The following is a 27684-nucleotide window of genomic DNA, read 5'->3' as shown; positions in this document are numbered from 1 at the left end:
GTCTCACTGGCTGATGGTCACATGCCCACTTGAAGCATGCTTTACCCAAGCACACTATAGTGGGTGTGGTGAATTAATACTGTTTCCTGCAGATGGGAAAACAGATGTGGCCAGCCTGGAAAAGCTTTCAGTTCCATCAGAGGGCTCTTTCAACCAGAGAAAAAGAGGAACTGGTTTATAAAAATTCACCATTACAGCCACCTTCATTGATATGCTTTAACAAAATATGAAAAATACAGTTAACGAAAAGGAAGACAATCACAAGCCTCTTAAATTTTAGCTTTTATGCTTTTCCACCCTGCCATGCAAGATGCATTCACTGTTCTATTATTTCAGTAGCTGTATCAACAGGTAAGAGCTGCGAATGGGGCCGATAATGAATTTGGTTTCACAAAAGAAACAAGAAACAAAAGAAGCAACAATCAGTAGTTTGCTATACATCCTATTTATTCTGCAGACAAGGTTCTGAAATGTACGGACACCGAGTTTGTAGGGTGAGAAATAAATCTGTGTAGTTGTTACTTTACAGCTACATTCCATAAAGACAGCAATGTCACATTCCTTGAACACTAAGCAGTCAGGTTTTCTCTAAAGTGAACACAGTGAGGCTAAATCGCACAGGGCCTATTTCCCCAGCTTATCATCACACACTTCTGCTCTAATCTTTAAGAACCAGTGGAGCCTTCACCTGATCAGCCACCTCCTTGCCGTTCAGGGCCTCAACAATAGCAAGAGCAAACTCGAAGCTGGTTCCGGGACCACGGCTTGTAAGGATAAGGCCATCCTTTTCCACACGATTCTCTGAGTAGCTGTAATGATCTTCAAAGTAAAAATAAAAAAAGGTTATGTCCTAATGAGTTATGTTGGACAACCACATCACTTAGCAATTCAATTCACTGTTACAGCCTATTACTGATTTCACAGAGATAAATGAAAAACAAACATATTAACTGACCATTCATAAACATTAGGCACTCCAATCCCTTCAAAGTCCTGTATGATGATGTTGAAGAAACTGTGTATAGCAAAGGATGAGAGAAACTAACAGTTGAAAGGAAGCAAATGAATACACGTAAGTTAAAGAAGGGACATCAGTGTTGAAGGAGGGGTGAGAGTGTTCTAATCACACATTTCTATTATGCAGCAAATGTTCCAGTGTCAATTCTGTGAATACCGGGGAGGCTGAAGGTGGGGTCTGCCTCTACTAATGGAACAATAAGCATGTACATAGACTCTCTTTTGCTTCAGAAATAAAAAAAAAAATTCCAGCACAATATTTGGAAGGTAGTGGGGCAGTAGGGTGGAGGGTGAACTCACATTCACTTTCTCAAGGATTACTTTCCTTCTGCACCTTCCAAATGGCTTTATTTATTTATTTTTTTTGCAAGCAATGTTGTTGGGTGCTGCTGAGTTGACTCTGACTCTCAGCGATGCCATGTGATAGACCAGAACGGTGCCATAAGGTGTTCTAGGCTGTAACCTTTAGGGAAGCAGATCTCTAGGTCTTTCTCCCAGGGCTGCTGGGTAGGTTTGAATCACCAACCTTCTGGTTAGCAGCTGAGCACTTAACCGCTGCACCACCAGGGCAAATATAAAAGCAAGAAATACACTTCTGCTACTAGATTCCAATTCAGTAATTCCTCTTCATGGACTCTCCAACAAGTAGTCATCAAATACCCTCTATTCAACACCCCACTGCCAGCAGGCCACCCCAGGACCTGGTCCCTATTTTTTCAGACACTCGACACACCAGGCTCTTCTCTGGCCCAGGAAAAGCTGCACCGGCTGCTCCCTCTGCTCAGAAGCTCTTCCTGGCTCCTCACCTCCCTTTCTGTTTCGGAGCCAACACCAACCCCTGGCCGTAGTATCTCTGACCTCCCTTTCCCAATTATTCCTAACGACCATCCCTCTGATTATTCTCCACCACAGCCCTGCTCATCTCCCTCGTTATCTGTGTAATTTGTCTGCGTCCTTGCTCACTTCCTACTCTTGAAAAGGGTAGAGCATTCTGCCCATCTGGCCTAGAACACTGACCGCACCAAGGAGATGCTCCTGTAGTACCAGGTAAACGAACTAAGGAACTCGTGCTCCTCGGGCCAGTCTCGCTTCTCCATTCCCACTGTTTCCATGCAGGATCTCTACAGCACAAGTCTCCCTTCTGGGTTTCCACCCCTCCAGGCCATGCTCAACGCTGCCAAATGGCAACCTTTCTGAAGTGCAGACTGGAGCAGATCCAGTTCTCTCCCCCATGAAAGGGTGCCACCAACATTCCACAGCCCGGAAGATGCATCTGAACTCCATTTGATGGTGCTTACAGCCCTCTGGGGCCTAGCCTCCTGCACACAGAATGGGTCAGAAAGAACCAGAAGGGAGCGAGAAGAGGCTGCTGTCCAGAGAGAGAGAGACAGGGGCCTGGTTAGGCTGGTGGCAGCAATGAAGAACAAATGAAGACTTAAAGCATATTTGAGAGATAAAATGCCTAGAACCCAGTGAAAGGTACAGCATGCAGGGGCTTCAAGAGTGACTCCCAGGAGTTTGTCTTGGGCATCTGGCAGGACGCTGGCACAACTCACTGATAAGCACAATTTTTGGGAAAAAAAAAAAAGAGAGATGTAGAGGAGGGATTAATGTGAAAATGGAGTCTCTATGTCTTGGCCTATCTGCCCTACCCATCACCAGACAGAATGCAACATGCAGGTGTGTGCACCCCAACTCTGATCATCTCTCCTGTTGTTGTTGTTGTTGTTATGTGCCGTCGAGTCGGCCCCGACTCATAGCGACCCCTCCTTGGGTTTCCGAGGCAGTATCACTACGGAAGTAGGATTGCCCAACCTTCCTTCCGAGGAGTGGCTGGTGGGTTTGAACCACCAGCCTTCTGGTTAGCAGTCAAGTGCCTTAGCCACTATGCTACCAGAGCTCCCATCATCTCTCCTACACCCCCCAAATTCAGTGCATCCCGAGGTGCCTCAGTCTCTCCCAATGAGGACACTATGGGCAAGGTTTTTTTTAAATCTCATTCCCTTTTCTATTCCCAGAGCCCAGCAGCATGAGGAAGAGCTCAGCAAATGCTGGAAATGCTTGATCAATGGAAACATACAGAAAAGTTCACCTGAGCACCCCTGAAGCAGAAGCAGTAAGCTGCTAGATTAGTGAACTTCAGAAACAGCATACTGATGCCCCAGTCTTTTCAAAGTGAATTAAAGATACCTACAATAGTTTGCCTCATTATCTGTATTAAAAAAATCAAGTCAGAAATGACAGGACATTAAAAACTTCCCATGGACACTACTATAGAGAAAAGAAAGATCTCTACTTTGTAGGGAAGAGGTTTTCATGAGCTAACCTCATTTACTGATGGTTAAACCAGGCCAAGATAATTTTAAATGCAAAACCAGGAAACCTGCTGGGCTGGTCCTCCAATGGGAGATGAACAGCCTGGACTGGGGCAACAGGAGCCACACAGTAAATGGTTCACTTACAGGTACCCTGGTGGCTATGATATTAATCATTACGAATGGAGTTTAAACTGGTCAAGATGCTTAAGGGTTCCACAGCCTTTTCCCCAAAAATTTCTACCAGGAAAAGTAAAGGGTTTATTCCATCACCTACCCCCACCTAGTGGAACTGACAGAAACAACAATGTAACCTACATTTGGTAAATCACCATGCACTGTGAGAGTTCATGGGCAACACCAGCTATTTCTATTTGTAAACTTAGGGAATGGTTACATATTTTATACCTCATATTCAAACCTATATTCATTTCTTTTTAACTTCAAGCAAAATCCCCAAAGCCAGGAAGTCTCAGAGAAGAAGCAACTGCAAATAGGAAAACTATAGACAAAGGGGTCAGCAAACTTCAGCCAAGGGCCAAATCCAGCCTACCACCTACTTTTGCAAAGTTTCATCAGCACACACACATGCCTATTTGTTTGCATATTATCTGTGGCTACTTTTGAGCTGCAACTGTTGCGTAGCTGTAACCTACTCATAAGTCCCACAGCCTAAAATATTTATTATCTGGCCCTTTAAGAAAAAGTTTGTTGACCCCTGAGCACAGCCACTCTGGGATCAAATCCCAGGTCTGCCATATAGTAGCTGTCCAACTCCAAGCCTCACTTCTCTGTAAAATGGGGATGATATACCAACCTAATAGGATTATTGCAAAAATTAAATGAGACCAAAGGACAGTGCGCCAAGTGGTGGGATTACCACAAGAGACAGTGGCTCGGTGAGGGCAGGCTCTCTGCTGCTGTGACTAGGCAGTCAAGGACGCACTGAACAAAGTCATCACTTGTTTTTTAATTTGTTTTTTTAAAAAAAGAAAAGACGTTGCTGTTCAGGTTAGACTACTTATTTGAGGAAAAATTTCATACTGAGCTATTAATTTCCTGATGAGAACAAACAGAAGGGCCTCACGCAGGAAATAATTCCACTTCTCGGGATATTCTGAAGAGTTGGAAATTTCAAACAATTGTTCTTATTATCAGACTTACTGATTAAATGCAAAGCCTTGTACAATAAACACATGTGGGAGCCTCACTATAATTCACAGCGATGGTATGGGGGGGTCCTGTTTTGCAGAACTAAAGCCAAGACAGAAGGCTAGGCTGGCTCGAGTTCTGACCTGACTTTGGACAAGTGGCTCCATCTCTGAGCATCGGTTTCCCCATCTGTGAAGTCAACATAATAGTATCTGCCCGGCTAGGTGCTGGGGACCATGAAGTTCCACCAAGACAACATACGTGACTGTCCTTGGAAAGCTCTGGCTCATGAGAGTTACAATCTAATCGTTTCTCTTCCTGATCACAACCTCATAGTTTCTGAGGCATTAAGAGAAAACAGAGACAACAGATACACCTTCAGATAATACAGGAATGTGTTCTATTCAAGTCTTCCTTCTAAATAAATTATAACTACTAAAGGAAGATGGGGCAATCTACTTCCGTAGTGATACTGCCTCGGAAACCCAAGGAGGGGTCACTATGAGTCAGGTCCAACTCGATGGCAAACAACAAAAACAAAGGAAGTCTATTTCTGTTTGCTCTATTTCTTTCAGACCCTCTTAAAGCTCTCCCTTAGGGCAAAGTAAAAATTTTTGCCTTTTGGGGTTTTTTTTCCTAGTAAAAGCAATTCTCCCAGGTTTGCTGGTCTGATAGAGGCTGATGGAACCACTGAGACTATGGCCCTTAGCTGCCCTTCAGGTCTAGAACTGAACTCACTCGTGTGGCTTCCAGCCAAACAAAAGACAGACATATGAGCTGAACATTTACATTAAGTAGATATAGTCCTTGGAGAGAACAATCATGGGAGAATAGAAGGGCTGTGCATGCACAAGGACACAGCTTAGGGGGCAGGAATGCATGGAGGGAAGGACACAGGGAAGAGGTAACTATGGGGAGGAAGTGGAAGGGAAGCTGTTGCATTGTGGGAAATTGTAGTCAATGTCATGAGACAAAGTGTATGTGAGCTGCTGTATGGAAAGTGAATTTGCTCTGTAAACTTTCATCCAAATCACAATTAAAAAAAAAAAGCAATTCTCAAGTAGACAGCAGTATTAACAGCTCAGTGTATTTCTAACAACTAAAATAAAGTTATAATTTTCAAGAAAACACTACTTTAGATAAAGTTTATGAACATGAAATATCCATCACTTTACATCCCTTTAAAAAAGGAAGTTTCAGATATGCTCACAAAGACATTCACAGATGTTCATTATAGTATGGCTTGTGAAAGCAAAAACCCCAAAGCCCCAGGAGAATAATTAAATCTATTATAAACACATTCAAACACACATAGCAGTTACGAGAATGGAGCAAATCCACATGTGCTGTGAAAAGGGATCATAAGATACACTGTTAAGTGAAAACAGAGTGGCTGCCGAACAGTACATATATAGTATGATCTCACTTGAGTAAATAAAATCTAAAAAGATAATGAAAATGGGTAGAGACAACTCAGTACAGTCACACAAGAAACTTTTAATAGAGCTGCCTCTGAGGAGAAACAGGGTGAGGGAGACAAAGAGGAAGGTTTGGTTTTTAACTTCTTCCTCTTCTGTACTGTTTGAATTTTTTACCATGAACAGAAATTGCTCTTACAAAATTAATTTTAAAAATTAAATGTCTGGCTGACAATTATGAAAGAAACATACCACAAAGGAAACATGCCTGCCACCAGGGCGTTCTCTGAATGAAGACAGCAATGCTTGTCTTACTTTGGACTGTGGAGGAAAGGGCACTTTCTGAAAGTGCTGTCAAGGTTTAAAATTTACCCTCTGGCTGCTGGCAACCTATTTAGTGAAAACACTAGCTAAAGCAGCATTTCGTAATCACTTTCCATCTGTGACCAGCAGGAATCCAGCTGGCTGCTGGCTGAGGTTATGTGCCCTTTGATCAGGGCACACACCTGGCTAGACAAGAACCTTTCCTACGGCCTGTAGTCACCTCTCTCTCTCTCTCCAGTTAAAACGCTCAGGAGAAAGTGATGAACCCAGCCAGCCTCCACATAATAGGTTGTAAAAGGAACCCATTGTTGTCAAGTCTCAGCAACTGTATAGGACAGAGTAGAACTGTCCCACAGGGTTTCCAAGGCTGTAATCTTTATAAGGAAGGAACTCTGGTGGCATAGTGCCCAAGTCATTTGACTGCTAATGGGAAGGCTGGAGGTTCTAAACCCACCAGCCGCTCCTCAGAAGGAAGACTGAGCAATCTACCTCCATAGAAATACTGCCTCAGAAACCCAAGGAGGGCTTGCTGTGAGTTGGATTTGACTCAACGGCAGTGAGTTTGGTTTTCTTCAATCTTTACAGAAGCAGACTGCAACATCTTTCTCCCAAGGAGTGGCTGGTGGGGTTGAACAGTCAAACTTTTGGTTCGCTGCTAAGCGCTTTAACCACTGTGCCACCCAGCTCCTTGTATTAGATGGCGGGGAAACAACGTTAAACTCAAGCTTTTTGAGAGGGTGTTTTGTACATTAAAATATAAACATATACTTACTTCCATTCATCATTTTGTCTTTAGCAAGTGGGTGTGTTGTCACTTTGCTCCCAAAACCTATTTCATGAGCCAAAAGAGCTGTAGGACCTAAAAATAAGACAAACAGACAGACCTTACTAAATGTAGATGCAGAAAAATCCATGTTTTACAAATTGCACTGTAAGTGTATTCTTCACGATCAAGAAACTCTTACCTAAAATACAGTCCTGACTCTGAAATTAAACAGGTCTCAGAATGAGAGGTAAAGTACGCTTATAATAAATTACGTGGTAGGCACATCTGGCAAATGACAGAGATGCATACACCAAATACTTCAATAACTATTTAACCAAAGATTTACCTTAATGTCCAAGAAGCAGACACAGAAAACAGGTTCTCCCTCAAGAAAGTGGGGAAGCGATCACCACGGGCTAACTTTGTTTTAGCAAAATGAAAGACTTAGTTCGACGATAAAGGAAAAGGTACTAGGTGCAGAACGGGCCCCCAGGGGCTGCAGCAGAAGCTGGCTGCCCCTCCTCTGCCACACTCAGGCTGCTGAGCTCCTCTTCTGAGCAGCTGTCAGTCTCCAGGCTCTCAGCCTCAGACTCCAAGCCCTCAAAGGCCAGCAGCACACTGCTCGTTTCTGTGGGGTCCTCCCTGCCCGCAGGTGGGCAGCAAGCGGCTGAGGCTGCTGCGAGAGCCATGGGCATGACAGCAACCCCACTCAGTCTTGACTCTGAGCCCCAGAGCCACCAACTGTGCCCCTAGTCCAGCAGCCAGGCCCCAGGTCCACTCAAGCACCAGCCCTAATGGTGCAGCCTTGGAATCCAGAGCACAAAAAAACACAGTGCCAAAAACACACAGTTCCAAGGGTCGGGGATCCTGGGCTGCCTCAGCATCCTCCTGCTACTCACATAATGATCTTTGGAACCTATCCATGTCGGCAAGTGAGAAGTGGGTGTATTTTGAATGCAATGTTCCCCAAAAAAGGGCTAAAAACAAAAAGGGTTTATATCTTTGTTACCTCATTATCTTAAAGCTTTCTTTAGTTATTTCTTTAGTCTTTTTGCTCTAAGTCATCAAAAAATATTTTCTAACATCTCATCTCACACCCAGAAAAACAATCTTTACAATAGCATCCTGACCTTCAAAAGTGTAGAGTACCAGGGCTGAGATCCTATGGTTTAGCCCGTACACTTTTAGCTCCAGTCAACCTTAATATTTGGTCTTACAGGTCTTTCATTTTCAACCCGATACTTGGCGCTGTGTAGTAAATTACCTGGTATGGATTTTCTAGCCGTAAGTCTTTGTAAACTCTGTGGTGGAATTTGCTGTGAGCAACTGAGGAGCTCCTGATTGTAAAAGTTATCCATCTGGGGTATTTCTGTTGTGCGCAACACAAAGCAATGTTCTGGGAGGTTCCCACTCTCTCTCAGGTGCTTAGAGTTCTGATGTTATGATTGGCTAGTTTGGCCACTCTGCCAGGCTCAAAAGGAGCCCTCCTAGAGGCAGAAGAGGTCTCTCTCTGACTGCTGGTTGAGGAAGATGTGCTGCTGAAAGACACATGCACTGCTGGGAAAGAGACGCAAGAGATACACATTGCTGAGTGAGACACCGAGGGACACGCACTATTGGGAGAGAGACTGTTAGGAGAGAGACTGTGGGCTGGGAGAGAAACTGAGCATTTTTTCCTGAACTTGAATTGTAGCCTAGTGCTTCCCTAATAAACCCTGTAATCTGTGAGTTCTATGTGGCCACTGCAGCGAATTATCGGACCCAGGAGAGAGGTGGTGGGTGCTTTGGGAGGAACGGTTGGTGAAAGGGCTGGAGGGAGGCAGCATGTCTGCCCTTGCAGGAATAGGCCTTGGGTTACTGATAGTGATTCTGTCCTCCTCTTGTGTGGTTAGAGGAGGTCAAAACTTGTGGCCTCTCTGCCTTTTTTGCACTTGGGGAAAAGTTGTTACATAATATACCTACAGAGTACTCGGGTCTTAGCTGTTAAACAACAACCTCACAGGAAGATCAAACAAATAATACCTAATTACATAAGCTTCCCACTCAGGATCAGGTGGCAGCTTCAGACCAAGTCCTAGTTTCTATTAAATGTTTAATCAAAACCCATAAATACATGTTTCTCTTCAACTAACTTGTGAGTATGTGTAATAAAAATATATGTAACAAAACATTTGGCATTTCAACATTTTTATATGTATAATTCAGTGCTATTAACCACCACCACCATGTTGTGCAATCATCACCACCATCTGTTTGTAAATTTCCAAATGCTCCACAGCCCTTAACAGAACCTCAGTGCCGTCTACAGGTGGACTCCCCTCTGCACATTCACTCTTGCCCCTGGTAAACCAAAACCAAATCCAGTGATGGACTACAGATGCCCAGAGGGTAAATCCTTATGGAAGCAGACTGCCTCATCTTTCTCCTACAGTGCGGCTGGTGGGTTCAAATGGCTGACCTTTCAGTTAGCAGCCAAGACCGCTCCTGGTAACCACTAATAAACTTGGTCACTATAAATTTGCCTATTCTAGATATTTCCTATAAGATTACATAGTATTATCCTTTTGTGTCTGACTTATTTAGCATAATGTTTGAAAGATCATCCATGCTGTACCATGTACCAAAACTTCTTTTTCTCTTTATGGCTTAGTAATATTCCATGAGCTCCAGTAACACAGTGGGTAAGGCATTTTGGATGCTAACCAGAAGGTAGGCGGTTTAAACCTACCAGCTGTTCTGTGGGAGGAAGATGAGGTAATCTACTTCCATAAAGATTTACAGCCTCAGAAACCCAACGGGTGTTACTATGAGTTACAATCAACTTGATGGCAGTGAGTTTTACATTTTGTTTATCATTTACCTGCTAACGGACATTTGGGTTGTTTCCACATTTTGACTACTGTAAATAATGCTGCAATGAACACCAGTATACAACAAATATCTTTTTGAAACTCTGCCTGAAATTCTTCTATGTATATTCCTAGGAGTAGAACTGCTAGATCATATGGAAAATCTGTATTTAAACTCTATAAACCAAAAAGCAAACTCATTGCTGTCGAGCCGATTCGACTCATAGCGACCCCTCCTTGGATTTCTGAGATGGTATCACTATGGAAGTAGATTGCCCATACTTCCTTTTGAGGAGTGTCTGGTGGGTTTGAACCACCAGCTTTCTGGTTAGCAGTCAAAGCCTTAGGTGCTACACCACCAGAGCTCCCAAATAAAGACTTACAGTGACCCCTCCTTGGGTTTCCAAGGTGGTATTGCTACAGAAGTAGATTGCCCAGTCTTCCTTGTGAGGAGTGGCTGGTGGGTCTGAACTGCCAACCTTCTGGTTAGCAGTCAAATGCCTTAAGCACTACGCCACCAGAGCTCCCAAACTGTTTTGCACAGTGACTGACTGGACCATTTTGCAATCTCACCAGCAATGGATGACAGTTCCAATTTCTTCACATACTTAACACCTGTTGTATTCTGGGTGATGGCGGTTGTTTTTAATCACAGCCATCCTAGTGGGTGTGAAGTGGTAGGTACCTCATTGTGGTTTTGATTCGCATTTCTGTAAGGACTAATGAAAAAAATTGATGTTTTTGAGATGTGGTGCTGGTGAAGAATGCTGAAAATACCATGGACTGCTAAAAGAATTAACAAACCTGTCCTGGAAGAAGTGCAGCCGGAATGCTCCTTGGAGGTGAGAATGGCCAGACTTTGGTCATGTTGTCAAAAGGGGCCATTCCCTGGAAAGGGATGTCATGCTTGGTAAGGAGGAGGGTTGACGAAAGAGGGGAAGACCCTCAACAAGATGGACTAACACAGTGGCTGCGGCGATGGGCTCAAGTACAGCAGGGATTGTGGGGCTGGCGCGGGATTGGGCAGTGTTTTGTTCTGCTGTGCATGGGGTCACTATGAGTCAGAGACAGCTCCACGGTACCTAACAACAACAACAAAGGACTAATGACCATGAGAACAAACTGACAGACCAGTGGTGGTCATTAGTCCTTAAGGAAATGCAAATTGAAACCACAATGAGGTACCCACCACTTCACATCCACTAGGATGGCTGTGATTTAAAAAAAAAAAAAAGAGTTCATTAAGAAAATAGGAAAAGAAAAAAAGACGAAATTGGAAGTCTGAGAGACTCTGAAATTTGCTACTGAACAAAAAACAGCTAAAGCAAATGGAAGAAATGATTAAATAAAAGAACTGAACAGAAGATTTCAAAGGGCAGCTCAAGAAGGCAAAGTAAAGTATTATAAAGAAATGTGCAAGACCCAGATTAGAAAACCCAAAGGGAAAAACACTTGGCATTTCTCAAGCTGAAAGAAATGAAGAAAAAATTTTACACCTCAAATTGCAATGGTGAAGGATTTTATGGGCAAAATATTGAATGATGCACAAAGCATCAAAAGATGGAAGCAACACAGAGAGTCACTGTACCAAAATGTTCAACCATTTCAGCAGGTAGCATATGATCAAGAACCAATCGTACTGAAGGAAGAAGTCCAAGCTGCACTGAAGGAAGTGGCATAAAACAAGGTTCCAAGAATTAACGGAATACCCATTGAGATGTTTTAACAAACAGATGAAGGGCTGGGGGTGTTCATTTGTTCATGCAAAAAAATTTAGAAGACAGGTACCTGGTCAATTGACTGGAAGAGATCCATATTTGTGCCCATCCCGAAAAAGGTGATTCAACAAAATGAAGAGATTATTGAACAATTATCATTAATATCACATGCCAGTAAAATTTTGCTGAAGATAATTCAAAAACAGTTGCAGCAGTAAATAGACAAGGAACTGCCAGAAATTCAAGCCAGATTTAGAAGAGGATGTGGAACAAGGGATATCATTGCTGATGTCAGATGGATATTGGCTAAAAGCAAAGAATACCACAAAAATGTTTACCTGTGTTGTTAATGACTATGCAAATTATAACAATTTATGGATAACAATGCAAAGAATGGGAATTCCAGAACACTTATTTGTGCTCATGAGGAACCTATACATAGATCAAGTGATGGCTGTTTGAACAGAACAAGGGGATACATGCACAGTTTAAAATCAAGAAAGGTATACGTCAGGGTGGTATCCTTTCACCACGTATTTGATCTGTATGCTGAGCAAGTAAGCCAAGAAGCTGGACTATATGAAGAACACAGCGTCAAGACTGGAGAAAGACTCATTAACAACTGGCGATATGCAAATGACACAACCTTGCTTGCTGAAAGTGAAGATGTCTTGAAGGACTTACTCATGAAGATCAAAGACTACAGCCTTCACTATGGATTGCACCACAACACAAAAATATACAAAAATCCTCACAACTGGACCAATAAAGCAACATCATAATAAATGGAGGAAAGCCTGAAGTTTACTTTGGTCCACAATCAAGGCCCATGAAAACAGCAGTCAAGAAATCAGTGTTGCAGTGGGCAAATCTGTTGCAAAACACCTCTTCAAAACGTTACAGCAAAGATGTCACTTTGAAGACCAAGGTGCACCTGACACAAGCTATGGTATTTTGTATCGCTTCACATATATATGAAAGCTGGGCAACAAATAAGGAAGAGCAAAGAATTGATGTATGTGAATTGTGATACTGGCAAAAAACAGTGAAAATACAATGGACTGCCAGAAGAATGAACAAATCTGTCTTGGAAGAAGTATAGCTGGAATGCTCATTAAAAGGAAGAATGGTCAGACTTCATCTCACCTACTTTGTTCATGCTGTCAGAAAAGACCATTCCCTGGAGAAGGGTATCATGCTTGGTAAAGTAGAGGGTAAGTGAAAAAGGGGAAGGCCCTCAATGAGATGGATGACACGGTGGCTGCAACGATGGGCTCAAGCACAGCAATGACTGTGAGGCTGACACAGAACCAGGCAGTGCTTCATTCTGTTATATGAGGGTTGCTACGAGTCGGAGCCAACTCAACGGCACCTAACCACAAGGACTAATGAGGGAGCACTGGAGGCATGGTGGTTAAGCACTTGGCTGTGAACCTGAAGTCAGTTATTCAAACCCACCAGCTAGTCCATGGGAGAGAGACATGGCAGCAGTCTGCTTCAGCTTGGTTTTGGTTTTGATTAACTGACAATTGTGGAAAAAGACGACAGAGAAGTTCAGTACCATTAGTGAGAAGAATGCCAGGGGCCCACTACAGAACAAAAAAATCAATTGCTCATGTGCAAGTTCAAGTTGAAACTGAAGAAAATTCAAACAAGTTCACGAGAACCAAAGTATGACCTTGAGTATATCCCACCTGAATTCAGAGACCATCTCAAGAACAGATGTGACACACAGAACACTAACGACCAAAGACAGACAAATTACTGGATGACATCAAGGACATCATGCGTGAAGAAAGCAAAAGGTCATTAAAAAGACAGGAAAGGACAAAAATGGATGTCAGAAGAAATGACGAAGTAAAAGATCCTAACTGAAGATTTTAAAGGGCGGCTCAAGACAACAAAGTATTATAATGCAATGTGCAGAGACCTGGAGATAGAAATCCAGAAGGGAAGCACACACTCAGCATTTCTCAAGCTGAAAGAAGGGAAGAAGAAATTCAAGCCTCCAGTTACAACACTGAAGGATTCTGTGGGTAAAATACTGAGCAATGAAGGTAGCATCAAAAAAAGATGGAAGGAATATAATCACAGTACCAAAAAGAAGTAGTCAATGTTCATCCATTTCAGGAGGTAGCATATGATCAAGAACTGATGGTGTTGAAGGAAGAAATCCAAGTTGCACTGAAGGAATTGGAGAGAAACAAGGCTCAAGGGAGTGCGGGAGGCATTCACTTGTTTATGCCAAAAAATCTAGAAGACAGCTACCTGACCAACCAATTGGAAGAGATAAATATTTGTGCCCATTCATGAGTGGTGATCCAACAGAATGCAGAAATTACTGAACAATATCATTAATATCATATGCAACTAAGATTCTTCTGAAAATAATTCAAAAATGGTTGGAGCAGTATATAGACAGAGAACTGTGAGAAACTCAAGTTGGATTCAGAAGAGGACATACATTGCTGGTATCAGACGATCTTGATTTAAACCAGACAATACTAGAAAGATGTCTACCTGTGTTTTACTGACTATGCAAAGGCAGTCAACTGTGTGGATCATAACAGATAATGGATAACACTGTGAAGAATGGGAATTTCAAAACACTTGAGTGTGCTCATGAGGAACCTGTACAGGCAGTCATTCAAACAGAACAATGGGATACTGCATGGTTTGAAATCAGGAAAGATGTGTGTCTTTTTACCATATTTATTCAATCTGGATGCTGAACAAATAATCAGAGAAGCTGGACTGTATGAAAAAGACTGCATCAGGGTTGCAGGAAGACTCATTAACAATCTACCATATGCAGAGGACACAACCTTGCTTGCTGGAAGTGAAGATGACTTGAAGCACTTACTGATGAAGGTCAAAGACTACAGCCTTCAGTAAGGATTACACTGTAACATTTAAAAAAAAAAAAAAAAACCCTCATAACTGGACCAAAAACCAACATCATGATAAATGGAGGAAATACTGAAGTTGTCAAGGATTTCATTTCACTTGGATCCATAATCAATGCCTATGCAAGAAGCAGTTAAGAAATCAAACAATGTATTGCATTGGGCAACTCTGCTGCAAAAAACCTCTTTAAAGTTAAAAAGCACAGATGTCATTCACAATAGCAGAGATGGAAACAACCTAAGTGCCCATCAACAGAAGGATGGATAACCAAACTATGGTACATATACACAATGGAATTCTATGCAACCCTAAAGAGTAATGCAGAATCTGTGAAATGGTACATAATGTGGACTTGGAAGACATTATGCTAAATGAAATAAGTTATTCACAGAAAGACAAATACTGTATTGGTTCACTATTGTAATAAGTCAAAGAAAGGTTTACTATGGAAGGAAATTTTCTTTGTAGGTTACCAGGGATGGAAGAGGAGGGGAGGGAACACAGCTAAATAGGTAGAGACAAGTACTGATTTGGGTGAAGAGAAGGGCAATGTACCAAAAGGGAGTGTTCAACACAGTGGCACTGAGGAAGAAGATGACACAGAGAGGTACACAAGAGGTGCTGACAACAGAGATCAACCCTTTTACATATACAATACTGCGTTGTCAGCGGTAACAAACATTAACCTACAGGTAATAAATGGGCAGACAGGCTGAATGATCAGGTATGTCTAGGCAAAAGAAAATGTACCCATACCCATATATAAGGCTGGCAGATGATATTTCTACATATGTATCTGCATGTGTTGTAAAAATGTCCAAATATATAACAGAGCTGACAAGGGGCAAAGTTATGACAATTTCTTGGCCACAGCCAACCACCCTGAGGGAACAAGTAGTTGGACCTGTGGGCTTGGGACCATGGTTGCATCAAGCTCAACTGGCGTAACATACTACACAAAAACAATGTTCTACATCCAACTTTGTGAGTAGCAACTGAGGTATTAAAAGCTTGCAAGCGGCCATGTAGATGCAACAACGGGTCTCTCCTCATGCAGAGCAAAGAAGAATGAAGAAAACTAGAGATGCATGGAAACAATTAGTCCCTGTGACTAGCAGACCATGTGATCTTCAGCCTATATGACTATGAGATGAGAACTAGATGGTGCCTGGCTACCACTGTCAACCACTTGGAAAGGGATCAATGCAGGAAATCCTGAACAGAGTGGAAGAACAATGTGGGACAAAACTCAAAATCATGGAAAAAAAAAAAAAAAAAAAGACCATTTTCACTGGTCTGATAAAGCCTGGTAAGACCACTGAGACTATCACCCCTAATTACCCTTCAGGTCTGGAACTGAACTCACTTATATAGGGTGAACATTTACATCAGGTAGATACATTCCTTAGAGCGATCAGTGATCAATCATGGGAGAATAGAAGGGTGTTTACACAAGGAGATACCTTAAAGGTCAGGAATGTAAAAGAAGGACCCAGGGAAGAGGTAACTACAGGGAAGAAGTGGGAAAAGAACCATTACATTGTGGGGAATTGCAGTCAACGTCACGAAACAAAAGTGTGTATGAACTGTTGTAAGGAAAATGAATAAACTCTGGTAATGTAGTGCCTAAGGCATGTGACTGCTAACCAGAAGGCTGGCGGTTCAAACCCATCAGCCACTCCTCAGAAGGAAGGTTGGGCAATCTACTTCCGTAGAGATACTACCTCGGAAACACAAGGAGGGGTCGCTATGAGTCAGGTCTGACTTGACGGCACACAACAACAACAATAACAACTGTAAACTTTCATCCAAATCTAAAAAAAAAATTTTTTTAAAAACAAAAAAGCAAAGATATCATTTTGAGGATTAAAGTGTGTCTCACCCAAGCCATGGTGTTTTCAATTGTCTCATATGCAAGCAAGAGCTAGACAACAAATAAGGAAGATTAAAGACGAACTGATGCCTCTGAATTGTGGTGTTGGTGAAGAACCATGGCCTGCCAGAAGAACGAACAAATCTGTCCTGGAAGAAGTGCAGCCAGAATGCTCCTTAGAAAGCAGGATGGCAAGACTTGGCCTCACCTTCTCTGGACATGTGATCAGGAGTGTGCAGTCCCCGGAGAAGGACATCATCCTTGATGAAGTAGAGGGTCAGTGGAAAAAGACGACCTTCAACGAGATGGATGGACACGTGGCTGCACCAATGGGGTCAAACGTAGCAATGATTGTGAGGATGGTGCAGGACCAAGCAGTGTTTCATCCTGTCATACACAGGGTCTCTATGAGCCAGAATTGATTGAATGGCGATGATCACCTCCAGGTGATAAAACTGCTACATGCAGTAATGTTAGTAAATTTATGCTATTGTTGGGATTTAGGAATTTGCTGATGCCGTAATCACCATGGTAAGCCCTTAATTATTGCTTTCTGAGACTTAGAAATTTGATTGGAAGAATTACAGAGGAGATATTTAAAAACTCCTACTATTTGAGGAGCCCAAAGGAGCTCTGGTAGCAGAGCGAGTAAGGCATTTGGTTGCTAACCAGAAGGTCAGTGGTGCAAATCCACCAGCTGCTCAGCGGGAGGAAGATGAGGCAATCTACTTCCATAAAGATTTATAGTCTTGGAAACCCAATGGGGGTGACTATGAGTCCAGAATCCACACAATGGCAGTGGGTTTTTTGTTTTGTTTTTTTTTTAAATGGCACAAGGATTAAGTACTTGGCTGCTAACCCAAAGGAACTCACCCTAAGACTTCAGGAGAGAAAGACCCAGAAATCAGTTCCCATAAAGATTACAGCCTAGAAAACCCTATGGAGCAGTTCTACTCTGACACATGGCATGGTGATAAGTTGAAAATCAACTCAAAGGCACCTATCAACAACATTACTTGAAATTCTGATTGATAAAAAAATGTTGTGGAGTCTATCCTCCAGCGTCAGGTCTGCGCAGACAGAAGAGATCCATCACTGTACAAGTACAAGGCTTTTCTCCTTTTCCTGGGGGTAAAGTTGACTGAATCCCTTTTTGCAGTCAAGAGGCCAAAGTCAACAGCACCACCTTGTGGTTACTTAGAAAAGGTACACAGAGCTCCCAGGCTGACTTTTTCCTCCCACCCCAGAGCATGAGGCAACTGCCCACTCCTTCACCTGGAAGCTTCCTCCCCAGGCCTAACCAGTCTCATTTTGTTTATTCCCAAGACAGTCTCCCTTCCAGTTTCTCTCCTTCTCGCACACTCAATATTTGGGGCTAAACTAAACCTTTTGATTTTTTCAGTTCAATAAACTAGTTCCCAACTCCTAACCACATTTAATCACCAACTTATTTCTCATTTGCCAATTTAAAACATCTGAACCTCTTCCATTATCCTTCTATTCCACTCCTACCACTCTCATCTCACACCTGAGTTACTACAACTTATTCATCAGGAGTTTTGTTTCCTATTTTTTGCAGGCCCCAGAACAGTGCTGCAGAAACATGGATATTTAACGGTACTAGCTCTGGTGGCATAGTGCCTAAGGCATTTGATTGCTAACCAGAAGGCTGACGGTTCAAATCCACCAGCCACTCCTCGGAAGGAAGGTTGGGCAATCTACTTCCGTAGTGATACCGCCTCGGAAACCCAAAGACGGGTCGCTATGAGTCGTATCCAACCTCAATGGCAGTGAGTTACGTTGTGTATACATTGTTAGAATGTTGGTGTATTTTCAAATGCAGATTTGAAATTCTGGATGGTCTAAGCTCCAGAGAACGACACCGCTGAGGGCACCATGCTTGCCTCAACACAAAAGAGTGAATCAGATGTGAGTGATCACTTTGTTGCCTAAGTGACACAGGAGGACTGACCTGGCATTTTCAATTTCAGCAGAGTCCTAAGGGAACACACCCAGCATAAATCCTATGTTGTGGATTGAACTGTGAGCCCCCAACATGTAATAACCCCTAACCCCTGTATCTGTGGATAGAACCCATCTGGGAATAGGTTTTCTTTGTTATGTTAATGTGGCTATATCAGTGTAGGTTATGTCTTAAACCAATCACTTCTGAGATATAGAAGTAGCAGCTTAGGCCCAGAGAAGCAAGCAGAGACAGAGGGGAAGAAACACGTCACATGAAGATGCCGAAGGAATGGAGGGAGAGAAGCTGAAGGAGACAAGGATCTCCCTCCAGAGCCAAGAGAACCTGCCAGCACATAGTCAGCAGGAATCTCAGAATTCCTGAGCCCCTTCCCCCAGAACCTGAATTCAGACATCCAGCCTTCTAAACTGTGAGAAAATAACTGTTAAACCCATACACTTGTGATATTTTTGCAATAGCAGCAATAAGAAACTAAGACACCCAACTTTCTTCCTCTGGTCAAAAGAACCAAAGAATGAGGGATGCAGCAAAAATGAACCTGTGCCCGCCTGTCAGAAGGCTAGTGTCAAATGGAAACCAAGGCAGGGCTTACAAAGGTGGTCAGTAATACAGCTCTTAAACACTGGGGTCTCAGGACCCTTTTAACTCTCATGGTGGGTTTACATCTATGAACATCTACTGTGTCAGAAGTTAAAACTGAGAAAAATTTAAAACACAAGAATACACAAGTACAAGTACACAGGCCAAGCCTGAATGATGGCACCTCCATACCCCAATGTGCACTTCTCAGGGAATGGGTAAAAATGGCAAATAACATCTTAGCATTATTTGTTTTGACCTTGCCAACCCTTTAAAAGAACTATGACAACCACTGCTCCAATGCATAATCCCTAGAGTCCCCACACTTCAAGGAGCTCTGGTGGCATCATGCCTAAGGCATGTGACTACCAGAAGGTTGGTGGTTCAAACCCACCAGCCACTCCATGGAAGGAAAATCGGGCAATCTACTTCCGTAGAGATTTACCGCCTCGGAAACCCAAGGAGGGATCGCTATGAGTCAGAATCAACTCAACCTTAGCGTATTCTTAAAGTCTTTTGAAGTGAATGAAACACTAATCTGCCATTTTATCAAACCAGTCATTCATTCATAGACATGTAACAACAAAGGCAATGGTACAAATTACACAATGGAAAAAATGTAAGACAGCACATCACTTAATACAAAGGTCACAAAAACAGATGTTCCAAACCATATCAGAAAACAAACTATTAACTGTCAAAGATGTGGGGCCATTGATGAAGCCAAATGATGTCACTGTGGTGTGAATGACAGATGCAATTAACACAGTGCTGGAGATCTAGCACTGCAGTGAGAAGCAGACCCTGCTCTGGAAGGTGGGAGGTAAGTACCATCAGGCCCCTGCATCTGCAGGGCAGGCTCAGGGCAGAGCTGTAATGTTTATGTCTGAGATTCCTGCTGACTGTGTGCTGGCAGACATCCTTTCTGGCACAGAGACGTGCTATAACAAGCTGTTTACTGAATTCCAGAGGGCCCTGTTTTCCTCTGAGGTCAACCAAACATGGAAAATGTTAAGTTTCACAGAATGCAGGCCAGAGGCACGGAAAGGCAGAAAACAGAACCACCATGCATGTTTCTAAAATGGCACCTACTTCTTGCTACTCAAACGAAAGGCACCAAAACAGATGCAGTTTGCACTATAAAGGGGAGAACTCTTCAGAATGAAACCTCATCATAAAGGTCACCCCATCAAATTTTGGAAGAAAATCAACAAGACGTTGCAACCAGGACGGCCCTGACATTACCTGCACAGATGGCAGCGATGAGTCTCTTACTGTTCTGTTGTTCCTTCAGTATCTCTCTCACAGCAGGAGACTGTCCAAAGAAAACCAAACACAATGAACTGTCATTAAGCCACAGGCAAATCTCTCTCTAGACAGCTTTGGTAGAAGCTGATTTTAGCATAAACCACAAGACCTCTAATCTATTTTTTCAATAATATTTCTGTATCATTAACAGTTAGCAAATTCATGTTTCTACATTCTTCCACCTCATCAAGGCATTGATTGTAGTAAGACATTCTTCTACACTTAAAAGATAAGAAGAAAAGAGCAATGTCCTTTGGGTACACCTGACCCTAGCCATTGTGTATTTCTGGAAGAAAACTAAAAGGGAGGGAATGTGGTGGCCTGTGTGTTTTCAGATGGTAGAGTCAGGAACATAATCCAGCAGGACACAATCCAAGTATCAGACATGACCTGCCGCGAGTTTCCTCTGCTGTCCTGCTCCTCCTTCCCCCTCGTTCCTGCCGGCAGCACCAGTCAGCACCAGTGGCCAATGACTGACTGACTCCTGGGCGCTCCACGTGTGTCACAGCACAACTGTGCTCCACAGTTTCCAACGCTGAGTTCTTGGAAGTAGACCACCAGGCCTTTCTTCTGAGGCGCCTCTAGGTTCAACCTCTAACCTTTTAGTTGGGAGCCAGAGGCATTCATCACTTGTACCCAGGGAGTCCACCTGCTGTTGACTTTTTTTTCCCCCTTTTTAATTTTTATTGTGATTTGGGTAAAAGTTCTAGAGCAAATTCATTTTCCATATAGCAGTTCATACACATTTTGTTGCCTGCAATCCCCACAATGTAATGGCTCTCTTTCCATTTCCTCCCTGTAGTTACCTCTTCTCTGTGTACTTCTTTACTATGCTTTCCTGCCCCTTGAGCTGTCTCCCTGTGCAAACACTGCCCTTCTCTTCCATGCTTGATCGTTCTAAGGAGCCTATCTACCGGGCATGAATATTCACCCTATAGGCTTGTCTACTATTCTGCTGGAAGCCATGGGAGTGAGTTCAATTCCAGGCCTGAAGGGCAACGAGGGGCCATAGTCTCGGGGGTTTTACCAGGCACTGCAGGCAGACTCTTCACTTAAGACTTAAAATGAAGAAGCAGTGGCTTCTTCTGATGCCATTTATAAGTGAAGCTGGCAGCTCTGACACACTTTTCTCCCCAGCTCTTCATTAGTGAACAGATAGTAGATCCCTCATCTTTCCACGCTTAACCTTCACAAGATACAAAATTAGATCATTCTTCTGCTGGGGGAAAACATTTATAATCTTAGATTTGGACTGTATTCATTGATTCTGTTCATAAACACCATTAACTCAGCCTGCATCTATAATAAGTAATCTGACATTTTTAAAAATAAAATTAAGGCCAGAACACTACTCTGCTAATTTCACTTCTTCCTATTTTATTCACAGCTTCCTTGCTGAAATATGTGGATAATATCAAAATCAACAGAACACATGCAGATGTTGAAACACGTTCTTTAGAGCTTGTACCTCAGATAAATTCTGTGCACCCAGATTACCTCCTGGCAGAACCACCACGTCAAATGGTCCCTGTAACAATTTAAAAAATAGAAAAGTGAAAACATTTCGTTTTAAATGTGCATTAAAGAGATAGTCCAGTAGCTTCTTCATATTTTAAATGTAGGACACAAGCAAAATACACGAGATAATCTTAACACCTGTGACTAGAACAGTGTCAAATAAAGGAAGATGTGTCCACATAATGGAATGCTGTTGTAATTAGAAAAAAAAAAATGTGGAAAATTTGTACATGGCAACATGAAATGATGTCCATGTTGCAGAATAGCAGGTATAATGTGATCTCATTTTAGTCAAAAAAGAAAAAAAAAGTGTGTGCATGTACAGAGGTGTATATTTTATCCATACATCCCACTGACATAAGTATGTGTATACAGATGCTCAAAGATACACCATTTATAAGTGAATTTTTCATACTGTAATAGTGGTTGGATTAAGGGAGGGGTAAGGTTTCTACTTAAATTGTGTAACTTTTTCAAAGTCTTCAGAATTATGATTCTTAACCTTTGAAGATGACACATACTTTGGGGACTCTGAAGAGCTGGGTTCCTTCCCCCAGAAGCCTGCCCTTTCACCAGCACAGTAGCTGATGAGTTGAAACTCCTGACTTTTTGGTTAACACTGGAGTGCTTTAAACACCTTATCACCAGGGTTCTTCTGTTGTACTAAATAGGTACTAAATATTTGTTTTTTGTGAGGGGGGGCTAGAATATACCTAGCTCCCCCCAAAAAAATTAAAAGAAAAGCTAATTTTAAGTAAAAGCCACTGAGTTTAAATTTTATGAACAAGAGAACTTGGAGAGAAAATGACACAAGATTTAAGTACCTCAAAAACAGCCTAGAACCCTGTAGTAATTTCAAACTTGCTGAAATTACAAAACGGAAATTGGTTTACTGCCACTCTGAGTAGTTCAAAACCTGTCAGTCATTCAGCCAATTGCAAAACAAATATTTAATATATTTAGTACCTATTTAGTGCAACAAAGGAACCCTGGTGACAAGGTGGTTAAAGCACTCCAGTGCTAACCAAAATGTTGGCTGTTTCAACTCATCACCTACTGTGCTGGAGAAAGGGCAGGCTTCTGGGGAAAGGAACCCAGCTCTTCAGAGAGTCCCCAAAGTATGTGTCATATTCAAAGGTTAAGAATCATAATTCTGAAGACACTGAAAAAGTTACACAATTTAAGTAGAAACCTTATGCCTCCCTTAATCCAACCACTATTACAGTATGAGTTGTTCCAGGTAAACCAGTCACCTAACTACGTCTGTGCCACTGAAATCAAAAACCACACTCACTGTCATTAAGTTGATTCTGACTCATAGTGACCCCCATTGGGTTTCCAAGACTGTCAATCTTTACGGAAGCTGACTGCTTCATCGTTCTTTGGTAAAATAGCTGGTGGGTTTGAACCACTGACCTTTTGGTCAGCAGCCAAATGCCTACCTACTATACCACTATACCCCACTGAAAAGGGGTGTGACAAAAGCAGCTTTAGAATAAAGAGCAAGAAATTAATGGTAAGGTAGAGCTTTATTCTTTACATATAAAGTAACAAAGTTATAATAGAAGACAAAGCTGTCTGTGTAAGCAAGAATGATGATGGGAATTGTGGTATTGTGGACACACTGGTTGGTTTTTAGCATCTGTCGTCTATCTCTTATGTGCAGTTTGGTGTCCTCTCATTTCCCAATGTTATCACATCGCCATTAACACCAAACATTAGGCTATACAGATAAACACATAAACACCTGAGATGATCAGACAGGGGTCAGTGAATAGATAGAGGTACACTTGAGACCAAGGATAGACTCAGCTGAGGTTAATCTTGTACAGACACCAGTGATACAAAATACCTGCAGTTCTTACAGAAACAACAGAAGACAGACACAGAGTAATACCTCACAGACATCCCAACACTATGGGAGAGAGATCCAATAGAGCTACTACCTCAGGACCATAGTACTGGTGGACACCAGACTCAATGGCACAATAAAATACATAAAAGCATTGCTCCACATCCTACATTGGTGAGTAGCGACTGGGGTCTTAAAAGCTTTCAAGCAGCAATCTAAGATGGAGCTAATGGTCTCCTAGCATCGGAAGTGAAGAAGAATGCACACACACACATAAAAAAGGGCATTTAGAAGCAATCAACCCTAGGACACGATGGCCCTCGAGACCAGAAGAAATGGATGGTGCCTGGCTACCAATGCCAACTACTCAGGAAAGGATCAAATCTGAAGATCCTGGATAGAGTGGGAGGGAAAATGTGGAACAAAATCCAAAAACTCAATAATGACCAGAATTACTGGTCAGATGAAGTCTGGGGAGACTCCCAATACTATGGCCCTGAAATACATTCAGCACCTGGAATAAAACTCACCCCCAGGGGCAGGCTCTCAGCCCAACAGTTAACAAGATGTACACGCAGACCACTCAACCCAGGATACCCACACACTCAATGGTAATAATACATCCCTTAGAGCAATAGACCATGAGACACCAAAGGACCAACATTCAAACTGAGGAAATGCAGGACAAACAGAAGTGCATAATTATGAGGGGCACAAGGGGAGGGTTGCAGGATAGGGAGGGGAGGAGGCTGGGTTAGGGTTGGACATGGCAAATGGGTAATGAAACTAAATGTATGCATGACGTTGAACGTAAAACAAGCTTTTAAAATTAAAACAAAAAGAGAGAGAGAAAAATAAGTAAATAAATAAAGGACGTATTATACTGCTAAAAAAAAGAATGATGATGGAAGAGCAGTCCTCACACCCACCCGTCTGCCCACCCGTCCCTCTATCCAACCATACATCTGTCTCTCCATCCACCCACCCACTCATTCATCCACCCATCCTTCTACTCAACCATGCATCCATCTATCCATCTACCTATTCTCCTGTCTACCCTTCCACCCACCTACCATCCATCCAACTTACAAAGCACATGTTGTGTCAGGCATTCACCAAGTGCTATGGATACAGGCTGGGAAAAAGTGAAGTCATCCTACCAGGACTTGGTTTAAAGGGGAAGATATCTAAGCAAAATACCTTTCTTACAATAAGTCTCCACGAACAATAGTCTTTCTTAGATGTAGTCTAAAGACATTTCAAGAAATTAGTACTAATAAAGAAGATGTATTAAGGAACGGAGAAGAAACATATCAAGTACGGAGAACAAACCTCTTTTTTTGCATCTTCAAGACTGGCATCAGGACAAATGACAACATCTCGGCTACACTGTACTGGGTCTTTTCCAGCCAAGCCCGCAACGATGACCTTAATCTAGGAGGAAGATGACATCGTGACATTTAAGAACACTGAAACATAAATTTAGAGTAACATTTTCACAGCTGTCATGTGTTTTAAAATAATCTGGCAAGAAATACTGTAATAGAGCTATGCTGAAGTTAAGCTAATAAACTGGCTTATATATTTGGTATCTAGGTCTGTCCCAGTTTGCTTGGGACAGCCCCAATTACAGCTGCTGTCCTGGTATCTTATGTATAAGATTAGTGTTCTTTTTCCCCAAAGTTTTCTGGTCTGGGCAATAAATTACATGATCATCCTATTAATGAGCCATTTAGCAGGATTGCTGTGGCGACTTAAACCTCACAAGAGGTATCAAGAGCTGGGAATTTTCTTACACTGCTGTGAACAACAAACTGATACATTGAAGAGTAGCCAGGAGCTCTGATAGTACAGCGGTTAAAGCATTCAACTGCTAATCTAAAGGTCAGCAGTTCAAACCCACCAGCCCCTTCAAAGGAGAAAGATGAGGCAGTCTGCTTAGGTAAACACTTACAGCCTTGGAAACCCTAGCACAGCTCTAGTCACTATGAGTAGGAATTGACTCAATGGCAGTGAGTTAAAGGGCAATTTCGCAAAACCTAGTAAGACTGATGATATCCTTAAGCCTAGCAATTCTGCTACTCCACATTTAGGTATACACTCTGGAAAAACCTCCACACATTTGCACACGGAAACCTGCACGACAATATTTATTGTATTCTAATATTTACAGTATTCTAATACTGTCATTAGAAGCAATGTAATAGATGTGGAATGTTCACAGAGTGTGAGACCAAGCAGCAGTTTTAAATGAATAAACTGGATCAATGGGTATCTACATTTGAGAGTCAGAAGAGTATAAGAATTAATTAGACTGGGAGGAGGGGGGTGCACAGTCCCTGGCTCTGAACTGAGTGCTGACTCTTACTCAGTAACTGTAACCATCAGAATGTTATTTTGTGTATCTGTGCCTCAGTTTCTTCCACTGTAAAAGGAATGGCAATACTTAAATCAAGGCTGTTGAAAAGTTTAAACAAGTTCATGTAAGTAAGTGCTTAGAGGACACCTGGCACACAGCATTACCTTAATGTTCTCTATCCTTAGGTAGCAATATGGAAGAACATGCAGAATGAGAGCTATAGACTAAGGCTACTTTAAAGACATGCATGGGATGGATACAAATCAATTTGAGGACAGAGAGAACAGGATTGGAAAAAGAAGAAAGAAGTTTCAATTTTATTTATTTAAAGCATTTGTTCTTTAAGAAACGAGTCTAAAATATGGCAAAATGGTAACAAGTATTAAATATAGGCAGTAAATGTGTTTTGGGTTTCTTTTGGTGAAAACATACACAGCAACACATACACCACTTCAACAATTTCTGCATATACAATTCAGGGTCAGTAGTCACATTCTTCTAGGCCACCTTTCTCCACAACCTTTTAACTATTTCATCATCATCAACACACTCCCTGCCTCCCACCACGCTTCTCATCCATCCTTTCAAGTTCCTGTTGTCAATCTGCTCTCATAGTTAGTTCGATAAATGAGTATTTATTAGAGTGTCTGTACTTCCGTGTAGGTTTGAAATAGCTCATCTAGTACTCTGAATAATGAGTTCTGGTGGCACCTTGCCTAAGGCATTGGACTGCTAACGACAAGGTTGGCAGTTCAAAACCACCAGCCGCCACTCCATGGAAGGAAAATGGGACAATCTACTTCCATAAAGATTTACCACCTCAGAACCTCAGAAACCCAATAGGGATCACTGTAAGTCAGAATCAACTCGAGAGCGTTGAGTTTGGGTTTTTTTAGTACTTTGACTATTATATTATTCAAACTGTGTTACAAATCCAACAATAATTTCAAAGGGGAGGGGGAGGATTACCCTGCCATTGGGGGTAGGGGGTGAGGGGGGGTATAGAGGGGTATGCAGGGACACTTACTCCAGCTCTTCTCATGACATCCACAGGGATGACAGTCTCCATCTCCTCGGCTCCCTTGGCCAAGATGACCAGGGCTCTTTTAGAAGCCATTTTTAGGTTGCAGTTTTAAAAGACTTAACAGAAAAAGTTTTTCCAGAAAAAAATAAAATTTCACTGCACCCCTGGAAAAGCCAAGAAGTTTAAGTTTAGAAACATTTTCAAATGAGTAGAGGAAAAGGAATGATACACGAATGCAACTAAAAAACAAGCATTTTAGTTTAATATTGGTTTATAGGAGCTCTGGTAGCATAGTGCCTAAGGCACCTGACTGCTAACCAGAAGGCTGGCGGTTCAAACCCACCAGCCACTCCTTGGAAGGAAGGTTGGGCAATCCTACTTCCATAGTGATACTGCCTAGGAAACCAAAGGAGGGGTCGCTATGAGTCGGGGTCGACTCGACGGCATATAACAACAACAACAACAACAATTGGTTTATATAGTAGAGTTCCACTGCTGATTCCTAAAATGACTACACAGTGATGTGGCTAATTCTCTCAGAAGGGATTACAAAATAGACACCTCTTAGGATCATTTCAATTTTCTTTTACCATTATCATGTTTTGTTAAATCCAATTTCTTATAATACACTGTGAGGTTTTCTAAGACGCAAGTACACGGGTCTTGCATTTCACACGGTGCAGGGGATCAAAAAAAAAAAAAAAAAAGTATGTCTTTTTAC

The 27684-nt window shown here is 42.2% G+C and overlaps 1 protein-coding gene across 1 annotated transcript; it reads right to left on the bottom strand.

The window, feature by feature from the left end:
• Positions 1–658: 658 nt before the first annotated feature.
• On the bottom strand, positions 659–27056 carry PARK7 (Parkinsonism associated deglycase). Its single transcript, XM_007942593.2, has 6 exons — positions 26967–27056; positions 24913–25014; positions 21679–21738; positions 20148–20217; positions 6999–7085; positions 659–819 (listed from the first exon to the last, which is right to left on the bottom strand). Exons 1-6 carry the CDS (start codon positions 27054–27056, stop codon positions 659–661), a joined length of 570 nt encoding a protein of 189 aa, XP_007940784.1.
• Between the last annotated feature and the right edge of the window lie 628 nt (positions 27057–27684).

The sequence above is a fragment of the Orycteropus afer genome, unplaced genomic scaffold (assembly GCF_000298275.1).
Source record: "Orycteropus afer afer isolate SDZICR_OR568_19922 unplaced genomic scaffold, OryAfe1.0 scaffold00094, whole genome shotgun sequence".
NCBI classification, from domain to species: domain Eukaryota; kingdom Metazoa; phylum Chordata; class Mammalia; order Tubulidentata; family Orycteropodidae; genus Orycteropus; species Orycteropus afer.
Note: the sequence above shows the minus strand (reverse complement) of the source record. Positions and strands in the feature narration are given on the sequence as shown.